The sequence below is a fragment of the Lytechinus pictus genome, chromosome 2 (assembly GCF_037042905.1).
Source record: "Lytechinus pictus isolate F3 Inbred chromosome 2, Lp3.0, whole genome shotgun sequence".
In the NCBI taxonomy this organism is placed as follows: domain Eukaryota; kingdom Metazoa; phylum Echinodermata; class Echinoidea; order Temnopleuroida; family Toxopneustidae; genus Lytechinus; species Lytechinus pictus.
In genome coordinates, this window is record NC_087246.1 from 64,240,740 (window position 1) to 64,268,687 (window position 27,948).

The window sequence follows — 27,948 nt, forward strand, 5'->3', positions numbered from 1 at the left end:
CAAAATGGAAGAAGATACTCCAATGGCCATGAAAAACATGGCGGAATTCGGAAAGCTATTTCCGGAAGCGATCAACATGTCGTGGTTAATGGCTCACTGGTTTAATAAGACCTACTGCTTTCTACTCGAGCTCTCTAATGGATAGGATTCTCTTTTATTTTAAGTGCACGATCATTCCAGCTTGTCTCATTACCTCAAGTATAATGTACATGTTGAATAAATGATGAAGATAGTGATGAAAAGCGGTCTGCAATTACACAGGATGATGCATTTCATCATCGTTTAATCATCGTTGATGTTAATTATCTGGTATTGATGAAGAAACACTATCATGATTATATACTTTCAATTTTAAACTATATACCGATTGTCGCCAATGGACGCAATCTTCATATGAGTGGAATTAATTGCCTACCTTGTATGCATAACTATCAACTAGTACAAAAAAATACACACTATTCCCCAAACGTTCAAATTCGTCTGGCACGTTTTAAGATACACCACAATATAATATTGTTGAACATAAGCTGCATCTGTATGTACAATCCTTTCAAAGAGAGTCAATGATTCCATATCAGTTTGATTGAAGACCATTTAAAATACAAGCTTAACTATGTATATTATATCTGGAAAAGGTCATTAAAACATATAACCATCTCCTCACATGGGGGGGGGGGGCGTTCGAAATAAAATTAGACCTATTCTTGATTTTACTTCATTAAAATTCCCGGTTATTCTGATGCAGCATATAATTTTTAATCTTCATTGTTCAATTTTGAACTTTAAATATAAAAAATCAACAGAAAAAAATGATAAAATAAAGTTAACATACATAAAATATGAATGTTTATGGAATGATGGAGAGAACAAAAACGAATATAGTCCTTTGTGTCGGTATTTCAGCTTTTTGTGTTTGTCCAACCATCGAAATCATGCAGCGAAAACCATTAACCAACAGTGAACCCCAATCTAACAGAGAGAGAGAGAGAGAGAGAGGAGGGGGGGGGGGGCAGGTAAGTAGGAGGAAGATAAAGAGAAGAGAGAGAGGGGGGGCGGGGACATATACAATACACAAATCCAAAGAAGAATGTACTTGTACACTCTTAGGTCAACAGCGGCTGTGAATAGAGACCATGGCGATAATGAAGAATTAATTTATTTACTTTTCAAACATACTATAGAACAATTAAGATTCGTAAAATTCTATGGAATACCAGAAAATAGTGGAGGGAACAAACAAAAGAGGCAAGATTAATCACAAAAGCTTTCAACATTACAATAAAGACAGATATTTGTTACAGTTCAAGAAATCGATGACGGAATGATAACAATTCATACACATACATTAAAATCATTTTCACGGCAAAATGATTTCTGATAGTTTACCATTGATCTACCGTTTTCATCTTTGCACGAGTATTTTGTAATCAATCGTCTTTAGTTTGTATATAGGCCTGCCTTATGTATCAAGTAAAACCCTGACCTTTACGAACAACTACATGAAAATAACACAATACTTTCTCAAAGTATAATGAAATAAAATAAAACCTTACTTTCCAAAAATGTTTTGCATCTTTTTATTGCGTGGGTTTTGGTAAGTGTCATCTATCATTTACCATCAATCATGTCTATCAAGTTTGTGAAAGGTGAATAAAAAATCAGCTTTCTTTTAAATTTTAAGGGGGGCATGCAGTTTTGATTAAATTGCAGGATTTTATCTAAATAACACGTCAACCACAGAGTATCCCATTCTCAATTTAAATGAAACTATTTTTGGAATATCACATGTCTCTATTCAGGAATTCTCGACTTTAGCTCAATTCTACATGGATCCATATCCAGACAGGTGACAATCGGGGCAAGATTGACTTTATTGTAATTTTCAAAAAATCAAAAAGTTGGGCGACTTAATATTCTAGGGCTCGTAGCACAAAGCCTAGCATCGTATGAGAATAGCTAACGATCAATCGCTAACCTTTGTGTTACAGGGCCTTAATCTTGCAATGGCCATGATGGCGGAGGCATAAATGCGAGAAGTTTAGCATGTCGAGAATCTAATTAATCTTTGTAAGTAAATGCTCTTGTTTTGTATTTCCCTACGAGTGCTCCTTTTCAGTGGCGTAACAGGGGGGGGGGGCAAGAGGGACACATGCCCCGGGCACCACTTTCAGGGTGGCGAAAAAAGAAGGGAACGGAGGCGCAAAAAAGTAAAGGGGAAAAATGAAGAGAAAAGGCAAAGGAATAAAGGACAGAAAAGGAATACCACTGAAGGTGATAATACCCCGTCCTATGCTAATACCATGGTAATGCAGTTTCCAACACATTTTGAAAATGAATCTTGCATGTCTTTACCCAGGGAAGTATATTTATGCCAACTATTGATTAGTGATATACTTATTCTCTTTAAAAAATCTAACAATCCTTAAAATATTCCCTTTTCAAACGTAAGTATTAAACTTTTCATCACTAGCTGCTGGTTTGCATTTAGATATGCGTTACTCTTCATTAATTCTTAAAAACAATTCGGAAATAGATATTTTTTCTGCATGGTTTAATTGTCAAAACTTTTCATCACGCGCTGATTTGATAAGGGAGATACAAATCCTCTTCCTTAATTTTTAACAAACAACCATTAAAATGTCCCTTTTTAGGTGACGATATATATATATATATAAAATCAACTTGCGCTTCGCGCTTGCAATGAGCCGATGCGATAGTATCCTTTTCATGATTTCTTACAAATAGTCATTAAAATTTTCCACTTTCAGGTAAGTATATAAAAGAAAATCAAGTCACCCCTCGTGCTTGCATTATTTGCTTAGTTAGTGTTATTTCTCCCTAAAATGTCCCGATTTCAGGTATATCAATAATTTTCAGCTCGCGCTTCGCGCTCGCATTAATTGTTTAGATAAACATCATATTAATGATTTCAAAAAGTGTTTATAATATTCAATCTTAAGATCTTAAAATTGAAAAAAGAAATAGGCTCGCGCTTCGCCCTCGTATTATAGGTCGATAAGTTTAATGAGATACGTATCATCTCTATATAAATTCCTAAAAAGGGTATTTTTAAATGTTCCGTTTTCGGGTCTGAATATCAATGATTTTCAGCTCGCGCTTCGCGATCGCATTCATTGTTTCGTTAGATGATGATGTTTATGATTCCCCAAACCAACTAAGAATATTCCGTCTTAACGTCTTAATACTGAAAATAATTCGCACTCGCATTGATATTATGTTTTATTTTGATTGGTTGTGTGATTAAGTGTAGTATACATTACACTTCGAAAGGGACGCGATTTTGGCCCTTACCCCATGCAGGCGCCGTGTGTCCTAGATACGCTACTGTTCCCCTTTTCCCTTTTTAAAGGCAAGCATTCTATCATTATGCATGTATACTATTCTGCCTCTTCAACTTTAATCGCCGTTCAACAGAAAAGAAAAAAAAAAAGATAGATAAGTAATTTCATTACATCACATTTCGAAGAGAGCATAATATTGCGTGTTTTTTCTTACTGAAATACATAGGCCTACATGTACTTTCGATTTCAGGCATATTAAAACGAAATAATTGATAAAAGCATTTACGTATGTGTTACCTTATATACATCATATGTAATTATATTCTTCGATAATAATTAGGAGGTCCATGACCAACAGCATTGAACAAAAATGAATGATGAAAATCTTATACACAGCAATCAACATTCAACAGGCAAGAATTAAAAACTGGAAAAGATCTTTATCAAGTTCATTTTTTAATGTTTATAAGTATGTTTGAGCTTCCCTTGTAAAAAAAGTTAAGTGTTGTGTCCGGCATGGTGCTGACCAGAAGTGCTTTGACCTTTGGAATAGTCCCTTCTGGAGAGAGTAGTCCAGAGCGTCGAGGTTTGCATGCTCGTTCGCCAAAGCTTCTTCACGCGTTTGTTGGCACCGAAAGAAAGAAAGATGAAGATACCTTGGAAGCCGCTGACGATGATGAAGAGATACTCTGTGAATGGCACTCTGACAACCATCATTAAAAATCCAAACAACCAGGTGAATCCAAGAAGAGTTGAGATCTATTGTAAAAGACCAAATAAGATTTGGAGAGTAGAAAAGAACAATTTCACGTAATCATCGGCTGTAAAAGATAGATTTGCAGCTCTAATCATGGGGTTTGGTAGAAAATATTGAAAGTGAAGAGATTAGAGGAAGTGGTAATATTATCACATTGCAAAATGACATGATACAATGCATGAAAATTATCTAAGGTCATAACGAAGTTATCATTTCCAAGCATTTAGTAAAGATACCACTTCAATGACTATCGTGTCATGAAATATCATCAAAATTTTACACAAACAGACAAATTAGTTTCACATTTTTATCAAAATTCCATCTAAAAATATACAACTGATTTTCACTTTTCTGACTGAATGATCCGATTCTCCACTCTATATTTTTGGTATTATTTTCCCTTTTTAGTGTGTGTCGATTATCCTACATTATGCCATGTACGGACACCATAGCACCCGGAACCATATAATCACGCTATTCAGATGATCTTCTTATAGAAGAAAATGTATCATGCATATTTACAGAAGTATGCGCTACGCCTTGAAATAATAATCCCGCTATAAATGCACCAAGCGTCTTTTTCCAACGACCTATCTCGCATTCCCCATTGTTTCATCTAGAACAAAATGTGAGGATTTGTGATGAAAAGACGCTTACAGGATCAATGCATAAATGATAAACGACGATGACACGACGCAGCTGTGACCTATGTATGGTATACTGAACTCTAAAAGCTGAAGAAATATGGACCTACCTTGATATATATTCTGAGTTCTACAGCCCACTGTTTGAGCTGAGAGTCCTGGCCAGCTTTCAGCATAGATGTTGTCTTCTTGATAGAATGAACCCCATGTATAGTGATGATGAACAATACGAGATTAGTCAGGAGACAGATAGACATTGGAACAAAGAACATCACTATGCTAGATAATGTGGCAAGCCAACATCTGGTACTGTCGTATTCCAATAGAGGACCATTCTGAAATCCCCCGAACTGAAGTAATATAGTAATGAAGACAAACAGGAGAGGTGTACCCCATCCAATAACGAGAAAGGCGATCATTTTACCACCAAAAGAGCTCGACGAAAACGTCTTCATGTTACTTGCTGCAAAGCTCCGACTTAGGTCCCAGGCGAGAATCGTCGTCCAAACAAAAGAAGCGAGGAAGAAGAAATGGGACAATACAGCGGCGACTATACAAGGAATTACCAACCCAGATACCGAAAGACGGACGTACTGAAGCAAGATTTGTCCGAAGAACAAGGCAACTATGAAATTCATTATGGAGACACCCTGGCGGTTCCGCAAGGTAGAGAAGGCAATGTAAGTTATCAACGTGGCCAAAAGACACGTTGATGATATCGCAAAGAGAACATGTCCAAGGATAGTCAATGTCCTTCTTGGTGTGACATGATGATCATAGCAAATATTGATGGAACCGTCGGGATTGATAAGAATGTCCTCGATGTCGTACATCTGATCCTCATGGACCATAACCGATCGGTTATCTTGGTCAATCCAATGAATGGAATTGTTCGAAACCGTTAAGAAAGGACAGGTCTGTAGAGCAACCTCACTCCCACACATGGTGAATTGATACTGAAATGAGACATTGGCATCAACAAGCTGCATGGTGGTGATGTTGCTCCACCACTTGGGCCGGATATAAGATCCGTTGAGGAAAATAAAAGACTCATTCTTGATAAGGGAAGGCATCAGGTCCGAATAGTGTCCAACAAACATATTTTCCATGGGACATTCGTACGTTGTGTTTTCAGTACTTTCTTCCACGTAACATGATTGACTCGCGGATATCTCTACATTTTTGCAATCATCACTCCTGTGAGTTTGAAGAAGAAGCATAATATCTCTCTCTATCAAACGTTCATCGATCGATGGATCTATGTTATCTCTGTAATTCAAACTGAATGATATCGTATCATTATCCATGTATGTCGATGACTTTACTAGGCAAGGTGGTTGATGATTGATTAAAGATATTGATCTATTATCTAAAATGGTGTCCCTAAAGCAAGCGACATCTGCTAAACAATCTACTGCTCCGTTAAGTTGATTGATGGTGAAATTTTCAGAATGGCAGACTGGCCAGTCCGATAATATTTGGACGCAGTTACCATTGTGATCTAATTCCAATCCTTCTGTGCATTTGATGGTTAAGATAGGTTCAGGATTTATAAATATGTCAATGATCCCGAGTTCTTCTTCCATTGGCATTATATAATCATACATAATGGTGCCCCTACTATCGATAATATCAGACGCACATATGAGCAAGGGACCTCCAGTGCAATGACTACAAGACGGGTGCTTATGTATGATACCGTCACCGATGATTGGCTTCTGATAGAACTGACATTCAAGAGATACATTTTCAGTTCCGTTCGGACACGTTTCAGTTGCATTCAATATGCAAAGACGAGGTTTCGGGATATAATGAACGGTAAGCATAAGATCTTCAACCAATTCGCTGCTATTTCTTGAAGCATTTGACTGTAATGGCGGCACTGGCGAAAAGCAGTCAAGGGTATCATTTCTCCACATACAAAACTGGTCTGATGAAATGGTAAAGGAAGTCAAAGAACGTTCATCATATCCATGGCAAGTAGCACAACCGAGATTTTTAAAGTAGATATCCTCGTAAATATAAAATACTTTTGTTGTCACATTGGGGTTAACCTCTTCACACTTTTGTGTGACATCCTCATCTAAAGACCATTCCGAAGGGCATCTAGCGACCATCCGATACCCATGTTGAAGATCTGGGTAGGATTGAGGAAGAAAAGAATCACCGATGCACTTCCAAACATTGAGGTCTAACAGAGTACCCTCAAGGATGGTTTCTTTCGACAGAGTTTCATTTGTAAGAGTCTTGTTTGATGAAGTCTCGTTGGAAGATGTCTCGTTTGATGGAGTCTCGCCAAAGACAGGGTAGTCTGGACAGCAATCGCCAAAGAACTGACAAATATCATCGCATCTACATACAACTGTCTCTCCACCACCAGAACACGATTCCTCAATACAGGTTTCTGAATAGAAAGCGTATGTGAAAAAAAAATATATACAGTGAAAGGAACAGTATAAGATCGACTTAAAAATGGTTATCAATGCCCTCAGACTATAACCCCCAACCCAAAAATAAAAATAAAAAAAATCGAGAAAAGGGGAGATGGGCTGGTGAGTTCGGAGACTAAAATTAAAGTAATTTGCCTTGGGAATTTACAAAATAATAATTGTAAGCCGAAATATGAATTGTTGATAAATACCGTCACAATGTCCAACATAATACTACAAAAAGGTTTGAGATATTGCTAGGAACTTCATTATTGATGCTTTGTGGATATTCACCATCGGTCCCAATATCTCTTGCTCCAGTACACTCTGCTTCTCCAAGTCGTTTAAATTTAGATGCTAAAGTATTGTGTAATCAAAATTACAAGCTACAATGAAGTAATACTTTCTTTTATTTTTGTTTACACTAAATGTGATTTAAACTATTGCAAAAATAAATAAAAAATATTATGTTTTAATACAACATCGGCTTATATATAGGCTTACTAAAGACTGGGCCTGGCGTAGAGAGGACTTCTTCACAGAAACTCATATTCATGACGTCATGTGATGATGAAGAATATGTTATATTACCCGCGATATCTGCACAGAAATATAAATATACACATTATATAAAAACACTCATTACAGCCTCCGTGACGAGTATAGGATAAAATATAGAATCAACTACAGGCGTGTAAATCATAATTATCATACTTATTCTCTTCATGAAACATATAGGCCAACTTAATGCCGAAGCTTGTCAGATGGCCATTTATAATCAAAGCCATTCGCGGGACTGTTTCAGTATTAACATGAAACCAAATCTCTATCTGTTGATTTGGAAGTGATACACCTGTTGTGACTTTTTGTGAATAATATGAATATTCTGAAATCATGTCATGGGTAAACATAAGACATTCATAATTATATATGGTTCAAACGTAATTTTACAATTCAAAGCCAACGAATAATTCTCAAACAAACCTATAATGAATTTTCAAGTCACCTGAAGAATTCGAGGGAGTATAAACGCTGATGGTCACATTAAATCCTAAAAAGGTGACAGACGAATCGGAGACAAAAGACAACCACATCTCATTGTCACTCGAGACCGTGATACAAGGAAGATCTGAACCTGAGAAAGAAGTCAGTAATGATGCTCCATAGTCTAGGCCAGAACCGATCCTTACGTGGTCATAACGTTCTTCAAGATGGAAGGCACTAAAAACGGCCATGACCTGGTAGGCTGTTGGTCCAGAAACAAGCCATTGAATGTTGGCATTACTTGGATAGGAGTCTGGATAGTTTGGGGATACGATCGTCAAAGACTCTCCAAAACCGAAAGACTGTACCTCTGTTGCGTTGCCAAGATCTAAAGAAATGTGAAACATAACCATGTTAATACCAGTGATCTCAGACGTAGGCTTACCCCCAACACTTCTCCTATATAGACCCATAAACACCCGAAGAATACCCCCCCCCCAAACCATGACCTGTAAGAAAAGGCCCCTCTATATATTGGGCAGGACAAGCATCCTGCTGGACAGATATCCTTAAGATGATAAAGCTATACAATAATTATCCTCAACTATCATAATCCCTATAGGACAACCACCTTGCAGGACATAACCTCGGTGAGCTACACTAAAAACACTAAGTCATGGTAAACGTGATACCTATGATATTAATGATGTTGGAGATTGTCTGTGTGGTAATTGTGGATGGTGATTGCTCTCGGAGTAGTTTCCTGTTGTTTCCTCTCCTGTCCTACTTGGTTGTTGTCTATATATGGTTATCTTAGAGGGTGGTTGGTATATTACCGTAAGGTACTTGTTGGGAACTTTATGTTTGCAAATTAAAACGGTTGTCCTAGGGGGTATCCGAAGGTAGTTGACTCGATGACATCGTATAGGTGTCCAAGAGATGGCTTAATTAGTCCGGTGCAACAGGAAAAGGCATTAGGTTGTGCTTAAGCATCAATGCTGAGGGTAGCTTTGGATGTGTCAGGACCAGATTGAAACACAAACCGTTATGGTGGTTTACCGAAGACCACATTCAAAATAAAGGAAAAGGGAATGGCTGGGCAGGATGCTCAACCTTCATAATTATTACCAGGCAGACCAGTTCTGTGGGGACCGATACCCAGACGAAGAGGAATGGGTAGACGATGGGCAAAATACATCGATAGGATTATCAGGGACACCAGACAGTTCATCTTAAAAAGCGCAATGCAAGATGGGACAGCTTGGGAACCTTGGTTTTTTATCCCTAAACCCAGAGGTGGCATAGGTCTACTCAAACTAGTCGTAAAAGTAGTTGTCCATGTAATAGGTAGCAGCAGCAGTGGTCATAATTGGGCACTTTTCTTAGGAGAATGGTCCGATAGGTGGTTGTCTAATGGCCTCTACGGGGGTTAATTGAATAAATGAGAATCGATCGATATTTTACCACATTGGCTTCAGGACCTACCAGGATCAGGGCTTGATGAGGTAGAAAGGACACTGTCACAGAAAGTCATCTTCACGTTATGCGAATCAATGATACCTGTATCCAAATACAAAAAAAAATCCTCTCACTATAACATGTCATAACTTCATAACATGTGAAATCGATAGTGGGTAATATAAAGTTGACCAGATTATCTCAAACCCATTACTGATGACGATGGTGTTTTTATTATATCCGTATTCAAATTCGAGCACGGTATACTTTTGAATAATCAACAAAGTGTAAATCAGTATCACGTGAGTTGTAAATAACACTCCCATAAATCACGAACAAAATCGTTGATTAATAATAATCACCCAGTTGCTGCTAGATTCTGTCGCTTGCTATAGAGTACATCGCTCATTCAAAAATTATGCCGTCAGTTTAAGAATTCAGACATAGTATACATGGGTAATGCTCTTCCCAATATTTTCAAGTGAGTAGATTACACTATAAGTGTAATGAATTTTACATTTTGAAATGAACAAAATAAATCATTTTTGAAAAAAATTAAAGTGAATTTTCAAGTCACCTGAAGAATTCGAGGAGGTATAAACGCTGATGGTCACATTAAATCCTAAATAAGTGACAGACGAATCGGAGACAAAAGACAACCACATCTCATTGCTACTCGAGACCGTGATACAAGGAAGATCTAAACCTGAGAAAGTAGTCATTAATGATGCCCCATCATTCAGATCTAGACCGGAACCGATCCTTACGTAGTCAAAATTTTCTTCAAGATGGAAGGTTCTAAAAAGGGCCATGACTTGGTAGCCTGTTGGTCCGGAAACAAGCCATTGAAAGTTGGCATTACTTGGATAGGAGTCTGGATAGTTTGGTGATACGATCGTCAAAGACTCTCCAAAATTGAACGATTGAACCTCTGTTATGGTTTCGCTGCTGAAATCTAAAATGCGAGAAATATAAAATAGTATTACTTGTTAAATAGTTATATCGGGCATCCCCAGACACGTACCCCACCCACATGAACACCCCAATGGCAATGAATGCACATAGGATAAATCCTTTTAGGAAAATACCCCTTTTAGGCCATGGCGATTATCATATAGGTCAACTATAAACCCTATAGAACGATTACCCTCACCTAATTACCCAATACTACGTCCACCCTACAGGACGTAACCCTGCGGACAGGACAACTGCCCCTAAGGTACTATGGTGATTACCTCGGGGCAGTCGTCCAGGTATAAATTGTCCTTCGTTTGAGGGTAATCATTATAAAGAGTGATCATTAAGGATGATTTCCATATTGTGGGTATTGTCTTTAGGGGTAAAGGTCCCCAGCTTGTGAGTGGTAAGGGTAAGGGTGGAACGGGGGGGGGGGGGGGGGTGGAAGTGTGGTAGAACCACACTGTTTAAAAAAAACGTGATTTTACAGGGAAAAAAAGATTTTGCAGAAAGCAATAACAGAATCATTCTGTAAATTCATAAAACAGGAATTTTTCTGCAATTTAACAGAACAGGTCTGTTTAAAAAGGGGAAAAGGGTGTTTTATTGAAAGAAATTTGTAAGATTCCATACACCAAATACCAATTTCCTGTAAGACTACGCAATATGGTAAGATTACAGGTGTTCTCGAGACTCTGCTGCAGGAACTTCTTTTATTTTAAGGATACATTTTCTAACAGTGCATTACTAGGACAGGGTTGGACGGTGATTCTACAGTCCTAACAACAAATTTGCATTCATTCGCTAACATTTTCTTCCATTTTCACAATATTTCATTTTTTTTTAACATTAAGTCATATTACAAATTACATCAATAGCATTTGCCATAAAGAATATAAAATAGAGTATTCAGAGAAGAAATAAGGCACAAGTCCCGAGAACAAAAGCCTGTCACAGTGGCGGGAACATATACGCCATGCAGTAATATACAATATAAAGAAATGAAAGAGGGCTAGAAGGGGACTGGTAGAAGAAAGAGATTGTCTTATAATGCGACGAGAAAGGATGAGAAAAAAGGGAGAATTAAAGAAGAAGAAAAATTACGTAACCTCTCTCTATATATACGTATATAGGTACACAACTCCTCCCCCAACTTATTAAATATAATTATATTGAAGCTGACTTGCACATACATCTCTTCATAATTGACAAGTACAGTTTCTTTTAGTCACACCAGCATGTCTATTTTTGTTCCAAAATCATATTTTATTTCTTCCTCATTATATATAACATGTGAAAATAATTAATAGCACGAAATCATAACAAATTGAATCAGAACTCATGCAAACATAAAACAATTTAAAAGAATTATTCCAAAAGTAAAAACTAAAAATCAATCTATACATATTTATAATCACAAAGCTGGAAAAAATAATTCAAAATAAAAATCTTCTACAACTTCTAGAAATCTCTCTAAATATAATTGTAAAACACAAACATACTTAAAATCTATAGATAAATCTACAATACCAAAATAATTTTATGAAGTTATAACAAAAACACTCACACACCCACACAAAAGACAACACACACTCCGCCACGCTTCACTTACACAAGCCCCACCCCCGATAAACAAAGCATAAGAAGAAGAAAAAGGAGAGAGAGAAAAAACAAACAAAAACAAAACAACAAAAAACCCGACTCCAAGCTGACCGAAGGTATGTCATTGGACATGCTTTGATCGATAATTGGTTTTGTTGGTGTGAATGGATTATTGATTGATTGATTCTTTATTTCCATACAAAAAATTAATCATACAACATAACATATATTGACAATATTACACGGTAAATAACAATAAACAATCATTGCATGGGAGGGAATTATGGAAGGAATTATGGAATTATGGAATTATGGAATGAACCACCATCCAGAAGCCAATCAGCAGTAAAATAATACTCGGTCTAATCCCACTTGGTATAATTCTATACACAACAAAAAAAGTAAGTCCCCCCTTAAACAAACATCAATAATTTCCGAACCAATGCGAGTTTTTAATATATTTTTACATGAGCGTGTAGGTAATTTTCTAAGCTATCCTCTGAGTAAATGTTATGGACGTGTTTTTCGTCATGCTTCAGTGAGCACCGTCAGAAGGCAAAAATGTCACTTTTCAAAAGTCACAAGCCAAATATCACGACTTTGATTCCATTTTATTGGAACTAATTCCACATTCTTATCATGAAAAATAGTCAGAAGGCTTGCAAAAGGTACTTTCCAAAAGACGATACAACTTTTTTGGCTAAATTTCACGGTTGAATAAACACAAGTCCAAATTTGCTATAATTTGATTTTTACACATTTCTATCCATAAAAATGAAAGAATATGATGACAGTTATTTTTGGGAAGAGTTTCTTCAACAATATTCATCGTTTCACGGTTCAATGAACATTTATTGAAAACAAAAAATACGATTTTCAAATATCATAGGCAAGTATTGTTTCATTTTGGTAACTGAAAATGATATTTTCTCAGCTTTTTCGTTATGTTCATGACCAATTAACATGCTTCAATGATTCAAAGGCGTTTATGTAAACATTCACGCTTGAATGAACATGTGGAAAGTGATAAGCTCTTTTTTACGTTATTTGAAAAAGTGCAATTCGTAACTAAGGATATCTGTCACAAACCTCCTTGCATAGTTCATTTTATTTGATTTTTATGAAAATCCCGATGTTTAATGCATCAGTGAGCACACAATATTCGAAAATTATGCAAATTAGAGGAAAGTTCAAGGCCTTGGCCCCACATTGTGCCGTATCGAATGGTTATTTTGGTGTGCGCGCCTTTTGGATAATGTTACTATGAAGCCATGTGCGAAGTTTCATGAAATAACTATTGGCAGAAGTAACAAAAACCGTCCATGAAACAAACCCTCATTTCATTTTTATTAAAATTTTGACTTCCTCTCTCATAGACTTGTGTACATTATGGGTGCATATGTTTAAGAATAAGTAACCTCTTATTCAATATGGTGGAACTTTTTTTCAAGGCTGTCTTTAGCAATGACATTTGGCAGTAATGTTATACAACCTATGGGCAGAATTCTGAGCAAAAATGAAATCGATTTGTTTATTTATGGATGAGTGAGCACGCGCCAAAGTGGGAAAATTGGTATTGTCAATGTCACAGACTCATTTTAAAGGGTAATTGGGGGCAAAATCGGTTTCAAATGTGACTTTAATTGATGTTTTTATCATCCATCATTTCTATCACTACACACTTTCCGAACTTTACACATTTTCATGGTTGAGCGAGCACATTCGAAAACTTAGAAATGAATACTTTTATACTGCATAAATGTATTCTTTTCCTTACAATTTCTCATGATCAGTCTGATTTATGGACAAATCAGTGGTGGATCCAGAATTTTAATATGGGGGAGGGGCCTATAATGGGGGGGGGGGAGCCACCAACATTTTCAAATTTTAACATGATCTAACAAGTTGTATAGGATACTTCCATAAACCCCTATGATGATACGTCACAATACAGGGGCCGCGGAACGGTTTTCAAAGAGGGGGGGGGGGGGGGGCTGAGCCAAAAGTGTGTGGGGGGGCTGACCATGCAAAAAATTATAAACGTATGGTCATTTTTACATTTTTGTAAATGCTTTTTGGAAAAAAGTGGGGGGCTGAAGCCTCCCCCCGCTTCCGCGGCCCGGGCCCTTGCAATACATTGTGCTCACTCAACCATGAACATACGATATCAAAATTGTGTGTGGAGTGGCTAAATGGTGGATAGTAAAACAGCATAACACCAAAAAATTCACCTAAAAACAATTTTTGCCCAACTTTGTATTTGCACAATCTGAAAAAACGACTCTTGTGACTTTCAAAAATTGTCATTTTTAATTAAATCTTTAATTACTCATGCATGACTTAACCGATCAATCTCATTTTTCTCCATGAGTTGCTTAATGAGTGTAAAAAACACCTACGAAATATAATATCTCAAAATAATTCTTTTCAAAAGTTACAGCAATTTGATTTAGGGGGGACTTACTTTTTTTGTTGTGTATAGTTCGTCAGCTAACCGTTTGATCTAATTGTAGACCAAGTAAATACAAACATAATCAACATATTCATGGTGTATAAGGCAGGCCCTACTTCTTCACTGTCAGTACTTTCATTATCGACCAAGAAATTCAATTTGGGTGAGATCTTGATTAAGATCCACATGGCTCCAATTGGAAGTTTTATCAACGCTGAACATTTATGTAATCGTTTGGTCATTCTGTCTTTGACAGGACAATCTTTTCAATCACAACTCTGATGATGCTTGATGACCTTCCTCCAACGTCCGTGCAGAAAGAACAAAGGGCCATCCATTCGGGCTGTAGTGAGTTGGGTACTCTTTAAAGGGGAATCCAGCCTTGCATGGCTATAAAATGTTGTGTAGGGAAGGAGAAAAATAAATTAAACAGAATGGTGAAAGTTTGAAAGAAATCGGACAAGCAATAAGAAAGTTATAGCTGCTTTAAAATTGAGATCACTAATACTATGTAGATTTCAAATTGGCAACTGAGTAAGTAAATTATGACAAGGGGCAAGGACAACTTTCCCATAGGCCATGTACTTTATTATCAGGATTTTGTGGTTTTCTCCTAAGTACCCATTCCCCTGGGGCAGTAATCTAAATATAACCCAGGTAGTATATTGTTTTATGTCCTCATGAAAGAAAAATATAATTTGAAATAAAACTTTTGGGGAAAATAACATTTTAGCCATAATATGTATTGGAGTACATGGAAGAGTAGTCCTTGCCTTACATCACTATGATTTCCCATATGCGGCCAATTTGAAGTCTCCATGGGTATAGTGATTACCAATATTTATAACTTTTAAAAATTCATAACTTTCTTGTTGTTTGTCCAATATTGTTCAAACTTTCACCTATCAACTTGTCTGATTTTTCTTTTCCTTATAAAAACAAGTTTTTATTTGGGTTGGATTCCCCTTTAACAGTGAGTTTATGGGGATATCTCTTCACCCCCTTCAAAAAATAGAAATTGAATCGCCAAAGGAACTGATCAGAATATCAGAGAATCAGTTTGATTCCTGTTTGAATGTAATTGAAATGCTTAAATTGGCTCAGTTTTGCAAAACGAACACTTGGAACCCCCTCTCACTTTTTATTAGAGCTCATGTAACACCCCGGTGTATGAACACGACGATTTTTCCAAATACGATTCATTTAATAAAGATACGCTTCTTCTTGGTGATAGCTCCACTCTTCTTTTTTTTTTTAAGCATGAAACTCTTCAGTATTCATCTCGACTCTGATCAGTGACTAGATTATCTTAAATTGTTCATTAAACTCATTCTTGATGACCACGGTGTTTATATCCATATTCAGATCTTGCACGATATACTTTTAATTATTCAACAAAATATTGTAGTGTTTCATCCTATCATTATTTTGCTCCTTTTCTTTTGCGAAGTGTAATTTTTGTTTAAGCGTCTTTTTCTTTCTTCATAGATTTTAAGAAAATTTTCAAATAAACGAAGGGAATCTTACAGGTCCAGTCACTTCGCCCTCCCGTGATACTACAGCTCTAGACATTTTCAACTCTCATTATTTATCTCTTACTAGACACTATGCAATCTCCAATGTCCTGGAAATTGCTCACTCGCTATGCCGCTCGCACTTTAGCAATAAACATGGGTCATGAAGTAAATTTGACGTGTAACAGTGGTGTACAGATGTGGGGGGGGGGGGGGGCTTGGGGCGCTTTCCCTCCCCCAAATGAAATTTTCACGACCAAGAAAAAAAGAGAAAAGGAAAGAGAGAGGGCTAAATATGTCAAAATCTATCATAAAATGGAATTTTTGTATTAAAAATGTCATATTAAATTTTTGCTCTCTCGCATTGCTCGCTCGCAGGGGGCGCGCGTCCCCCCGTGCCCCCTCCTAATATTTGAGCGGCGCCGCTCAAAAAAAATAAAAGAAAAGTAAAAGAAAGAAAAGGCGCTGCTTGAAAAAATAAAAATAAAGGAAAGAAAAGAAAAGACGCCGCTTAAAAAATTATACACTGATATAATATTAGCAACAGTAAGGAAAGACTATCCCCCAGCAAAGCACAATCATATCATCTTCCTTATCTTTTCTTTTAACTACCCTTTCCCAACAACTTTGCCGGTTAAAAATAATCAGCAGTGCGCTGCCTGCATATAACTGGCGCCAATCAAGAATAATCAGCGCCACCTTAATCTAAATCGGCGCCGGACAAGAATAATCAGCGCCATTTGGTTATAAATCGGCGCCAGTCGAGAAAAATCGGCACTGCCAGAGTCTTAACCGGCGCCGATCAAGGATAATCTGCGCCACCTAAATCTAAATCGGCACCAGATAAAAATAATCGGCGCCATCTGGTTATAAATCGGCGCCGGTAAAGAAAAATCGACGCTGCCTGAGTTCTTAACCGGCGCCGATCAAGGATAATCAGCGCCACCTAAATCTAAATCGGGGCCGGACAAGAATAATCAGCGCCATCTGGTTATAAATCGGCGCTGCCAGAGTCTTAACCGGCGCCGATCAAGAATAATCAGCTCCACCTAAATCTAAATAGGCGCCGGGCAAGAATAAACGGCGCCATCTGGTTATAAATCGGCGCCGGTAAAGAAAAATCGGCGCTGCCTGAGTTCGTAACCGGCGCCGATCAAAGATAATCAGCGCCACCTATATCTAAATCGGGGCTGGTCAAGAATAATCAGCGCCATCTGGTTATAAATCGGCGCTGCCTGAGTCTTAACCGGCGCCGATCAAGAATAATCCGCTCCTCCTAAATCTAAATCGGCGCCGGACAAGAATAATCAGCACCACCTGGTTAAAAATCGGCGCCAGTCAAGAATAATCGGCGCCTCCTGGTTCTTAGTCGGCGCCAGTCAATTATGAATTGCCGCTGCCTGAAATTGACGTGACGTCGGTAAAATAATCAGCACTACTTGTTCTAAATCGGCGCCGGTCAAGAATAATCAGCGTCCCCTGGTTCCAATAAATAGGCGCCGGTAGAATAATGAAGAAGGGCCTATTGCCAACCAAATCTAGATCGGCGCCGGTCAAGAATGATCAGCGGCACATGGTTATACATTTTATTGTTGAATGGTCATAACAAAGCTTATCGCATGCCCTTACAGAGTGGACTGGGGCGGGGCAGTTGCCCATGCACAGAATGACAGATGTCATGAAATCTTTGATTTATTAAAAAAAAATCCCAGAATCATACAAAAGCGTAGAGCAAATCCTTTAATTTTGATCTAATTTTCAAATGCTTTAATAAAAAGAAGGTCAGTCACTTTTTTTCTTTACACATTCCACATTGTGCCACCTCTATGGCCTTTAGTTTAAGACAGCTACTATAGTGTTTTATGAAGATGATTCGATATTTTAGCCCAAAACTTTGCTACAACCCGTTGCTAGTACCGGGAGTGTATAATTACGCAACCAGTCGTATATTGAGCTACACAACTCGTTCTTTATTTAAAATCGTGCTTAAATTATCCGCTTCTCAGATTGGAATATAAAAATTTTCAGCTCGCGCTTCGCGCTCGCATCATTTCTGTAGCAAAACCCCATACTTTTTATGATTAGATAGGTGAATAGAATGTCCCGTTTTCAGTTCTAAACGTCAAAAGAACTCCCGCTTCGATTTGCAATAATCTTTTGCTGGATATAATCTTGTTCTTTATTACAAACGTCCATTAAACTGTCATTTTTTCAGATCGAAATATCAAAATTTTAAGATCGCGCTTCGCGCTCGCATCTATTGTTTTTTTTTTAGATACACATCTTAATCATTGATACCAAAAATGCATAGAATATCAATTAGCTTTCTGGTCAGAGTATAAAGAAATTTCAGCTCGCCCTCGACACTCGCTTTATCTGTGTAGTGAGATATGTATCCTCCTCATGAGTTACTACAAACAGTCCTTAACAGGCACCTTTTTCCTGTTTTCAGGTCAGTATACTAAAACTTTCAGCTCGCGCTTCGCGCTCGCATTAATTTGTTGGTGAGATATGTGTTTCTATCTCATGAGTCATATAAATATATATATATATATATGCATATATGTGTGTGTCTTTGTGTGAGTTTGTTTGTTTTGTGTGATATCGAGCGCTTTTGGAAAGTTGATTCATGATTTTGCCCCCCAAATCTTAAAAAAAGGATCGAGCCCCTGTGTATATATATATATACATATAGTAAAGAAAAACTTGTATCTCTATTAATATACAAAAGTATTGGCCTCATCGCATAAAAGGGTTAATACACGAGATTTTGAAATCGCACATAACATGCATAATTTGTGTTACTTTTTGCTTGTTTCTTTCTTTAATAAGTTTTTCAATCTCTCTCTCTATATGTTTTAGAAAGATTATATGTTTGAATTGATGTATATTTTCTGTTATAATGAGATATGTCTAAGTTGACTTCAGAATGGTCGTACGCAGCAAGGGGGAAGGGGGGGGGGGACATTCGCGATCTGCTGTTGTGAAAAACATTTTTTTTCCCTTAACATTTCATGAAAACTATGAAAAATGTGCAAATGTGAGATGTGCACCAAATTTTCGAGTCTTGCCCCCCCCCCCCCCGGAAATATGATCTGCGTGTGGTCATGCAAAATGGCATGACTGGAAATCCTACATTTTATAAAGACCATTTGACAGGGTCAGACTTTACCCCTTTTTTCAACATTTTCTTTTATGGCGCCGGTGAAGTGCAAAAATATGTGCGCCGCTCGGCAGTGCGCCCCCCCCCCCCTTTCGCCAAAAGCTGGATCCGCCTATGTACATGTATGTACTCTTTGCCTCTTCATCTGTATCCAACACACGGAATTTTTGTTGTACTGATCGGAAAAGGGGGTCCTATTAAGGAAAGCTTGTAGCATCCGTATCTCATGAAACAATTAATGCGAGCGCGACGCGCGACCTAATATTTTTTAAATTCATATCTACCTAAAAATGTATACGAATCTTTATAAGAATGTGAGTGCAAATGACATGCTGAATCGTTTTGAATTAATTACAACGGGTTTAATTATCATTGTAATCATAAATAGGATGCGCATCGAACTAAACACGCAATTTGAGCGCGAGCGCAAGCGGAAATTTTATCTTATCCTCACATTTTACTTCTCCTTTCTTCCTCCTCTTTACTTACCATCTTATTTTCTTCCTCCTTTCTTCCATTCTTTTCTTGCCATTCTTCTTATTTTCCCTTCTTCTTATATAGATAGTATGATAATAAGGTCACAAACACTTGAATCGGGTTTTAGTCCCCGCCTGTCTTTAAGCACCTTCGTAATATCAGCTGGTATCAACAATTTAGAAGTGGCCTTGAATTTAATAATGAGTAATAAGCTACGCTATATCAAATCCCTTCATATTTGAGCTGGTAACAGTTGAGATTCAAGAATGATAGAGACAATGATGATAACCGCAATATAACGGATGAAAGTACTCTTTGAAACTCGACACTGGACCGGAAAGATTATACACCAGAGGCCTGTTTCATAAAACTTGTTACAATAACAAATTTGCAACAAAAGTTTAAAGCTACTGACATGATTCAATTTGATTGGCTGATAGTAAACTTGTTACATAAATTGAGCATTTGTTACTATAACGAATCTTTATGAAACAGGCCCCGAATTCATAAAAGATCTCCCCAATCCTCAGTAAACAAATCAGATTCTTCTTTTTATGATCGAACAAATTGGTAATCAACCAAACATGGTCTCCACACGACATGGGGGAGTACAATAATATAATTAGACAAATTGACAAAATATATAACAATAACGGGTCACAAAACATTTGTTATACAAGTTTAAACTCTTAAAAAATATTAACTCAATTGTTGAAAAAAAAAACATTGCAAAAAAAAAAGAAAAAAAAGAAATGGTGAAACAGGCACTCTCTCAACGAAGCTTCCGCTCAGTTTTCGGCCTTTTTTTTATAATTAAATACATTTATTTCTTTAATTTCAATATCCAAGATACAATATAATTCCTTTGTAAGGGTCTAATGATTCTTCATAAGCAATGTACACATTCTCATCATGTCTTGAATTCTATAATAATATGTTGCTTTGTCTTTCACTTCTGATATCTTTCAAGCCAGGTGCTGTTTTATCCATGCTCTGGAGTGGATGGATGTAAAGACTCAATCCGGCCGGGGGAGGGGGTTAACCCTTCCATCCGCAAATAAGTGTACTAATTTCTAACAATATTCCTTCCTTCCTTCATGAATTATCATTTGACAAAATAAATTAAATAAAATCATTTTATCATAAAAGAATATAATATGTAACAAATTTGTTAACAGAAGAAGGTGTCATTCCCCATGTGGCTGGATACATAGTGACCCAACAAATTATGCGAGGGTGCTCGGAGATGTACCGCGAAAAAAAAGCTATTTCATTAAAAGGGAAATTTAGTATTTTTAACATAACTATTGTAACACGGTACAAAATCTAGTAATCTGAAATGCAGTAATGTGGGTTTGTAAAAATCCCGTCTAGAAAAATAAATATAATTCCAATTGCTTGTCTGTAAGGGGACCGGTCTACATACCAAGTGAGAAAAGTGTAAATTTCGTGATCAACGAGAAGTGGCGATACGTATTTTGTTTGATTGCCTAGCTGTCTTCAAAATTTCAAGGTGATTGGAGATGATCTCAAAAATCCAATCGACACCTCGTAACTCGCATGAGGTATCGTAAATATTAATATTTAATTTTTAAATTCAATGAGATGAGAATGGGAAGTTGAGGAAGAAGAATGAGAAAAGACGAAGAAAATATTGGTGATGATGATGAGGAGGAGGATGATGATGGTGATGATGATGGTGATGGTGATGATGATGGTGGTGATGATGATCATGATGAAGATGGTGATGATGATGATGATGTTCACGATGACATCCTAATGATGATGACGTTGATGATGAAGGGGGTTCAGGGAAGAAGAAGAACATGGGAGGAGTCGGAGCAGGAGGAGAAGAAGAAGAGGAGGAAGATGAGAAGGAGAAAAAGGAAGAAGAGAAAGGGGACGGATGAGGAGAGTGAGGAAGAAAATAAGAAATACAAGAATTAAGAAAGGAAGGGGAGGGGAGGGGTATAAAATTTACTACTCTATCAGTAGAACGTCATTAATCATTTATGGATGAATAATTGGCTGTCGTAATAAACTCGCCGCACATTATATCAAACATTCATGCGGTGATTTCAGAGAATGGTTTGCATGATAAAAACGCACCCTTCGAGATAATGAATCAGCACTATGTCATATGTTACAATCATCATTATATAGCCCTAATTATATTTGATATATTTCAAAGTATTCTCATTACAAATGCAATATACTGATCTCGACGACCTTCTTTGGCCCGTCTGGGAAATCTAAAATATTTCCCAAGGCGAGCTTGCTCCCAATAATTTACAATGATGTCTAACTTAGGACTGTATATGATCGGACTTAATTTTAATTCGTTCACTTGTATTCTACAATGACCTTGAAGGTTATACGGAACTGTTTTTTTTACAAGACTGAATTCAGAAATTGGTTCTGTAACAAATGGCGTATACTGCGACAAACATATTGAGGGGTTGAGTTTGAAAATGACGATTCACTATGTCTGCAATTTACCATTAAGCGAAGCGATCGAGCCTAAAATCCAAAATTTTCAAATATCTTGTCACAATTGTCATGAAAAAAATAAAATGGACCAGAATGATGTTCAAGAAAGTTCAATTCAATGTTGTTTGTTTATTTACAAAATATCATATATAGATTCACTTCTTATAATCATACGGTCTTCAGTCCTAACCCCCTCCCCCTACCATGAAAGCAGTATCTTTGACGCGATAACAAGGCACGCCTGTCAGCACAATTTCATAATTATGATTAGAGTAATTACAGATCTCTCATCATGTCTCATTATCTTAATTTCCTTCTATAATCTCCAAAGGGCTCTGTAATCGGATGGATACAACTTGAATGCGAGAGAAAAGGCGAATGTGGACCTCGAGAAAAATAAGACTAAGGCTTGAAGCCGCAGTTTTTTTCATCCATACACACACACACACACACCCACTATCACACAGGCAGACATGCCCTTTAATTAATGTAAATGATTTTAATTGAATTGAAGGTTTTATTATCCATGATTGCCCCCCCCCAAAAAAAAAAAAAAAAATACATGGTAATAATAATAATTTAATGAGCAACTTCTACCTTTGTAGCTGGCTTTCGTATCATGTCACATTTCTTTATCGTCATTTAGAATAATCAGCATCAATTATTGTATTTCAATATTTTTAAAATTTGACTGATCAAGTAAGATTCCTAGCCTATTTTTAAACAATAGTTTTCAGATAGTAAATCGACGGACTTCATTCATCGATGATTGATGATGTATTAAATTTAGGAACCATGATATGTAATTTTGATAACGGTCCTATATTTTCATATTCTATTGAACATTTTCACCATGAACTAATGCAAACGTGAAAAAAAACCCACTAACATCAACCATGTTTTAGGGAAAATAATCTTAAAACAGTCATGTTACAACTTGCCACGTGACGTGTGAGTATTCTCTTTTATCACATATACACTAGTTATAAGTATTCACTCGCACGTAATGTGACATTCTGACATGCTGTTGCTCAGTTTCAGTTGTTAGTTTTGCTTGTTGTGTTTTTTTCCAACAGAACTGTACAAAATCCATTGAAAATGGAAATACAACTATGATAAACAATTATTGAAGAGACAAAGTACTATATGCGATATTAGAAAGTATATAGCTTTTTTTCGTTTAAAATATATGTAAAAGACAATATACATAAGAATGCAAAGCCTATTGATGAAAGTGTCTTGGGTTAACTTGGCTCTCTTATTGATGAACAGCATATTGTCTTCTCTCTTTTTTCCAGAGCAAAGTTCAATTTCACAGGAAGCAATGTCGGAAATTTTGACCATCATAATGTTTACATTATGTCTGAAGTGCGATATAAAAAAAATCCTCTCAATGAACAAATTCTACATAGCAAACAGCAGATAACAAGAAAACGAGATTCCGCGTAAAGTTGATAACTAAGAATGTAAAAAAGCTTTCAAAAACCTTACCAAAAGTTAATATAAAAGTTGAATATGCTATCATGGAGGTGGAAACAGATTATGATCAACCAACCGCACAAAGGTATGGTCACGCGTTTGACTTGGGCCAATTTCCGTTACAACTCAAATTCTTCCCCACAATCGCACCGTTTTATACAATTAAAAAAAAAATTATAATGCTGTTTGACATCCTATACCCATAAATGTATATTATTATGTTCTAAAACTGTCTGAGGAATTCAAAAATGCAATTAAAAAAGGCATAAGGGAATGCCATAAGAAGTTAAAGGAGAATGAAACCTTTGGAACAAGATAGTTTGTGTGAAAACAGAAAATTCAAAGAAACAGATCAACGAAAGTTTTAGAAAAATCAGACATATAATGAGAAAGTTATGAGCATTTGAATATTGCGATCACTAATGCTATGGAGATCCTCCTATTGGCAATGCGACAAAGATGTGTGATGTCACTTGTGAACAACTCTCCCCATTACTTTAGTATATATTTCACTTAAACCATGGACCTATTATCGTAATAGGTCCATGCTTAAACTTAAACTGCCTCTTTTATCACTTCTATCAGTAGATTGTGTGTTCTTTCTATAGGAGGGCAAGTAATACAGATTTTTAAAGAATACATCATGGATGAAGAGTCTGTATCACCATAAGAAAAAGCAAAAAGAGACAGTTTGGGGGTATTTTATAGTCGATCAAAGAGAAAGTTGTTCACATGTGACATCACACATCCTTGTTGCATTGCCAATGTGAGAATCTCCATAGCATTAATGATTGCAATATTAAAATGCTCATAACTTTCTCATTATTTGTCCGATTTTTCTCAAACTTTCTTTGTTCTTATTCTTTGATTTTTCTGTTTCGACACAAGCCAGCTTGTTCCAAAGGTTTCATTTCCCATTTAAAGGTCAAAATATGTGGAAAATTGTGAAAAAATGTTACTTCCCAATAAATCTTCGAATAAGGAAAACTTTACACCCTATAGAAAAATAACATACATAGTTCAATTCTTTCAAGTAAGACATTTCCAATGATGTATAACTTGTTAGGGATAACTCTTACTAAAATAATTTTGTGCAATCATCTTTTAAGACAAAATTTCAAATCGCAATTTTTTTCCGGGAATTATGTAACAACGCCTGCATGATATACCCCCAAAATATAATGTAGTCTTGCCTTTTTTTACCAGTGTCCTCCTCTAGTAGTCTTTTTTTTATAATTGAGAAAAATGTTCTCTGAACGCCTTTGTGCCAGCCAAATAAGTGTCGCCACATTGTGACGTTGTGTCATATAATTCACAGACGCAGTGTGATGTACCATAGAGAAGAAAATAGTAAATGGCATCAGATGAGGGCTTTATTGCTACAAACAAGTCTTCAGCAATCAAAAATGTATAACACGTTTACTGGCAATCTGTTATTTTACCAGAATAATATGAATCATCAACTTCTTCACTGTCAGAGTCTACACTGTCAAACTTGAAACCATTAGGTCATACTTGACAACAGATTGATTTCTCTCCTAAGTCTTTAATTATAGTATGTGCTTTTCCTTTTGAAATATTTGCAGCTTCTAAACTTTATTGAATGTGTAAGTTAACCCATGCAAAACTGATTTTTTTTCTCTCCTCATTATTTTCATATCTGACAGCCACAATACGTTTCAAATCGTGTTAGCTTCATGATTTACATAAATTAATTATACTAATTAGCTTAATTAGGTATTCTTTAAACTCGGAAGTTCAAATTTGACTCACTTTTAATTTAAAAAGATAAGCAAATGAACATCAAAACTGGGTAATGTGATGTTAAATATTTTAATAAAATTGTATGCTCCCCCTCGTCTACCACCATGCGAAAATGGTCATTCGATGATACATAATTGCTAACATGCTTGATTGCTAACTACTGGTAAAATAAGTAATCTCAGGTATTTTTTCCTTTTAAGTAATTGGTATAAAGAACACCTTTCACACGATACCAAATATGCCCATATCATTATATTTAAAGTTTTATACTATTAACCATTTTTGTGCTTGTCGTGGAACGATACCACCAATATGCGGGCTCACCTTAAAGTGGCCGTATACAGTTAATCTTAACTTCTGTTTGATATTGTATTTAATCATAAACCTGCTTTTTTTCTTCGCCGATATACCATCATAAAACAATAATGCATGGCCGTACGCCGCGGGGGGGGGGGGGGGCTTTTTTACTCCAAGTTTTCACAAAATTAACCGAAAGTGTTTACAATCTCCTATGATTTCACTATATTATAAAATGCAAAAGAGCCCCAATGACAAGCTCCATCGGATACTTATCTCTTTCTCTTTCGAGATTTTTCGATTTTTGTTTAAAAAAGGCTCTTACCCCCCCCCCCCCCCTCCCCCATGAAAAATCCTGTATACGGACAAGGTTGTATGGAATGAAACTTTTGAACGCACACGATTTGAAATTGAATAATTAGGTGCCATGTCAAATGGAATAATAATGCAGCATAAAAGTCAATTTGGGTTTGACAATAACTTCAAAATTCCACCCCATATCTCAAATCGGAATCTTCTTGAAATATTTAATATCATATTCTCTTCTTTTCCTATTTTTGAAGAAAGAGAGAGATTACTTGTATGACGGATGTCAACCAAATTTTTTTTACTGTATTTAGAAAATAATGAAAGCTTTATGACGAGTCTTAAATTTTTTAAGAAATATTTATTATAATCATAAAAATGCTCATTAATCACGCTATTAACAAATACCGAATGATATCATTGTGTGGGTTGCGTGCCCTTTAGTTCACTGCAGGAACAGGAGTGAATGCCTTCCACATTATATATTCAGAAAAAAGCCCATTCTGCAATATGCATCAATACCTACAGGATTTAACTTGCAAAAATAGCATTATATCATGGACATGCAGTTTGTATGATAATTTTAAAGGAACTTGTACCTAAAGTTACACACTTTCCAAGCTGTATATATAGGCATACACTTCCAACAATTCTCATCTAACGTGCTAACAAAATTAACTGTTGAAACGCTAATACTCACTAGATTGACCCGCTGTGAAATCCACTGAAACCAAGAAAATTATGAGAATCAGAGACCGAAAGAGATCCATCTTCGAATTTCATCCGACATCAGTAATACACCGATTTCAAGAACGTAACAACAAAATATATATTAGCCTGCAGGAGAGAGTTAAATTGGACCTCCACGATACGCACAAGACGGTAGCCAGGACCACTAAAGCAGAAATTGAAGATCCATTGGGAGATCATTACCATCAGTTTACCACCTCCTAACAGACTGGTGTTTGATATCAGTTCTTTTACCCTTCATGCTCCGTGAGAATCCTTGCATTGGCTGGTGGGAGAACTGGTAGCCCCATGCATATTCGATCTCACATTTTGCGTCCTGTGCGCGCGGGATCCGGTTTGCTCATCTTGTATTAAAACGAGTTGGCCCGTTAGAATATAAGGTCAGTCTTTAAGGTCAGTGTTGTTATGGCTATCTTCCTGTGCGATGCAGACAGGAGGGGTGTCCAGATGGAACTAGTCGTTGGGGTATCCGATGGGGATCGAGTCAGGGGCGGTGTAACGGGGGGGGGGGGGGGAGCGGCAACCGCCCCCAATGATTTTTCATGTATATATAAAAAAGAAATAAAAGAAGAAAGAAAATGACTGTACCCTGTAAAAGGGGTATCCTTGCGCATGCACGCCCACCCCGATATCAAAATATCACGGCACCTTCCCTATTGAGAGGAAATTCAATTCCGAACTCTTTATCAGGATGGTTTCCGAAAGAAATTGCGAATAAAGGTTCTTATTGGGGGAGAGGCATGTCTGTTTCTAAAAAACTGCTTTAAATATCCGTTTATCATAATTGCTATTGGTACCGATAGTCGAATAGTCTTATAGTTTATGATGATTTCCCGATACTCTCTAGAATATTCATATCTCAATACATGTATATTGTGCAAAGTTACACTTTCTGTTTAATTTCCTATATACTGTTAAAGCAAAACAGTAAAAATACTGTTTGAATTTGATACAACGCTGTTTATTATATGAACTTTAAAGTGGTTGTTTAATTAAATAACAGTTTAAACAACCATGCTTAATATATTGAAAAATAAATATTAAGAATTAGACTTTTCTGATTAAGACTGAAATACTTGTTTAAACTGTTGAATAACAACATTCGATTTACAAATGTGTAATC

At 36.6% G+C, this 27,948-nt stretch overlaps 1 protein-coding gene across 1 annotated transcript; it reads right to left on the reverse strand.

Moving 5' to 3' along the window:
- Positions 1–247: 247 nt before the first annotated feature.
- LOC129268859 (uncharacterized) lies at positions 248–27,143 on the reverse strand. Its single transcript, XM_064095384.1, has 7 exons — positions 26,776–27,143; positions 10,152–10,529; positions 9,602–9,676; positions 8,139–8,504; positions 7,637–7,732; positions 4,814–7,107; positions 248–4,061 (listed from the first exon to the last, which is right to left on the reverse strand). Exons 1-7 carry the CDS (start codon positions 26,843–26,845, stop codon positions 3,801–3,803), a joined length of 3,540 nt encoding a protein of 1,179 aa, XP_063951454.1. The 5' UTR covers positions 26,846–27,143; the 3' UTR covers positions 248–3,800.
- Positions 27,144–27,948: the final 805 nt, after the last annotated feature.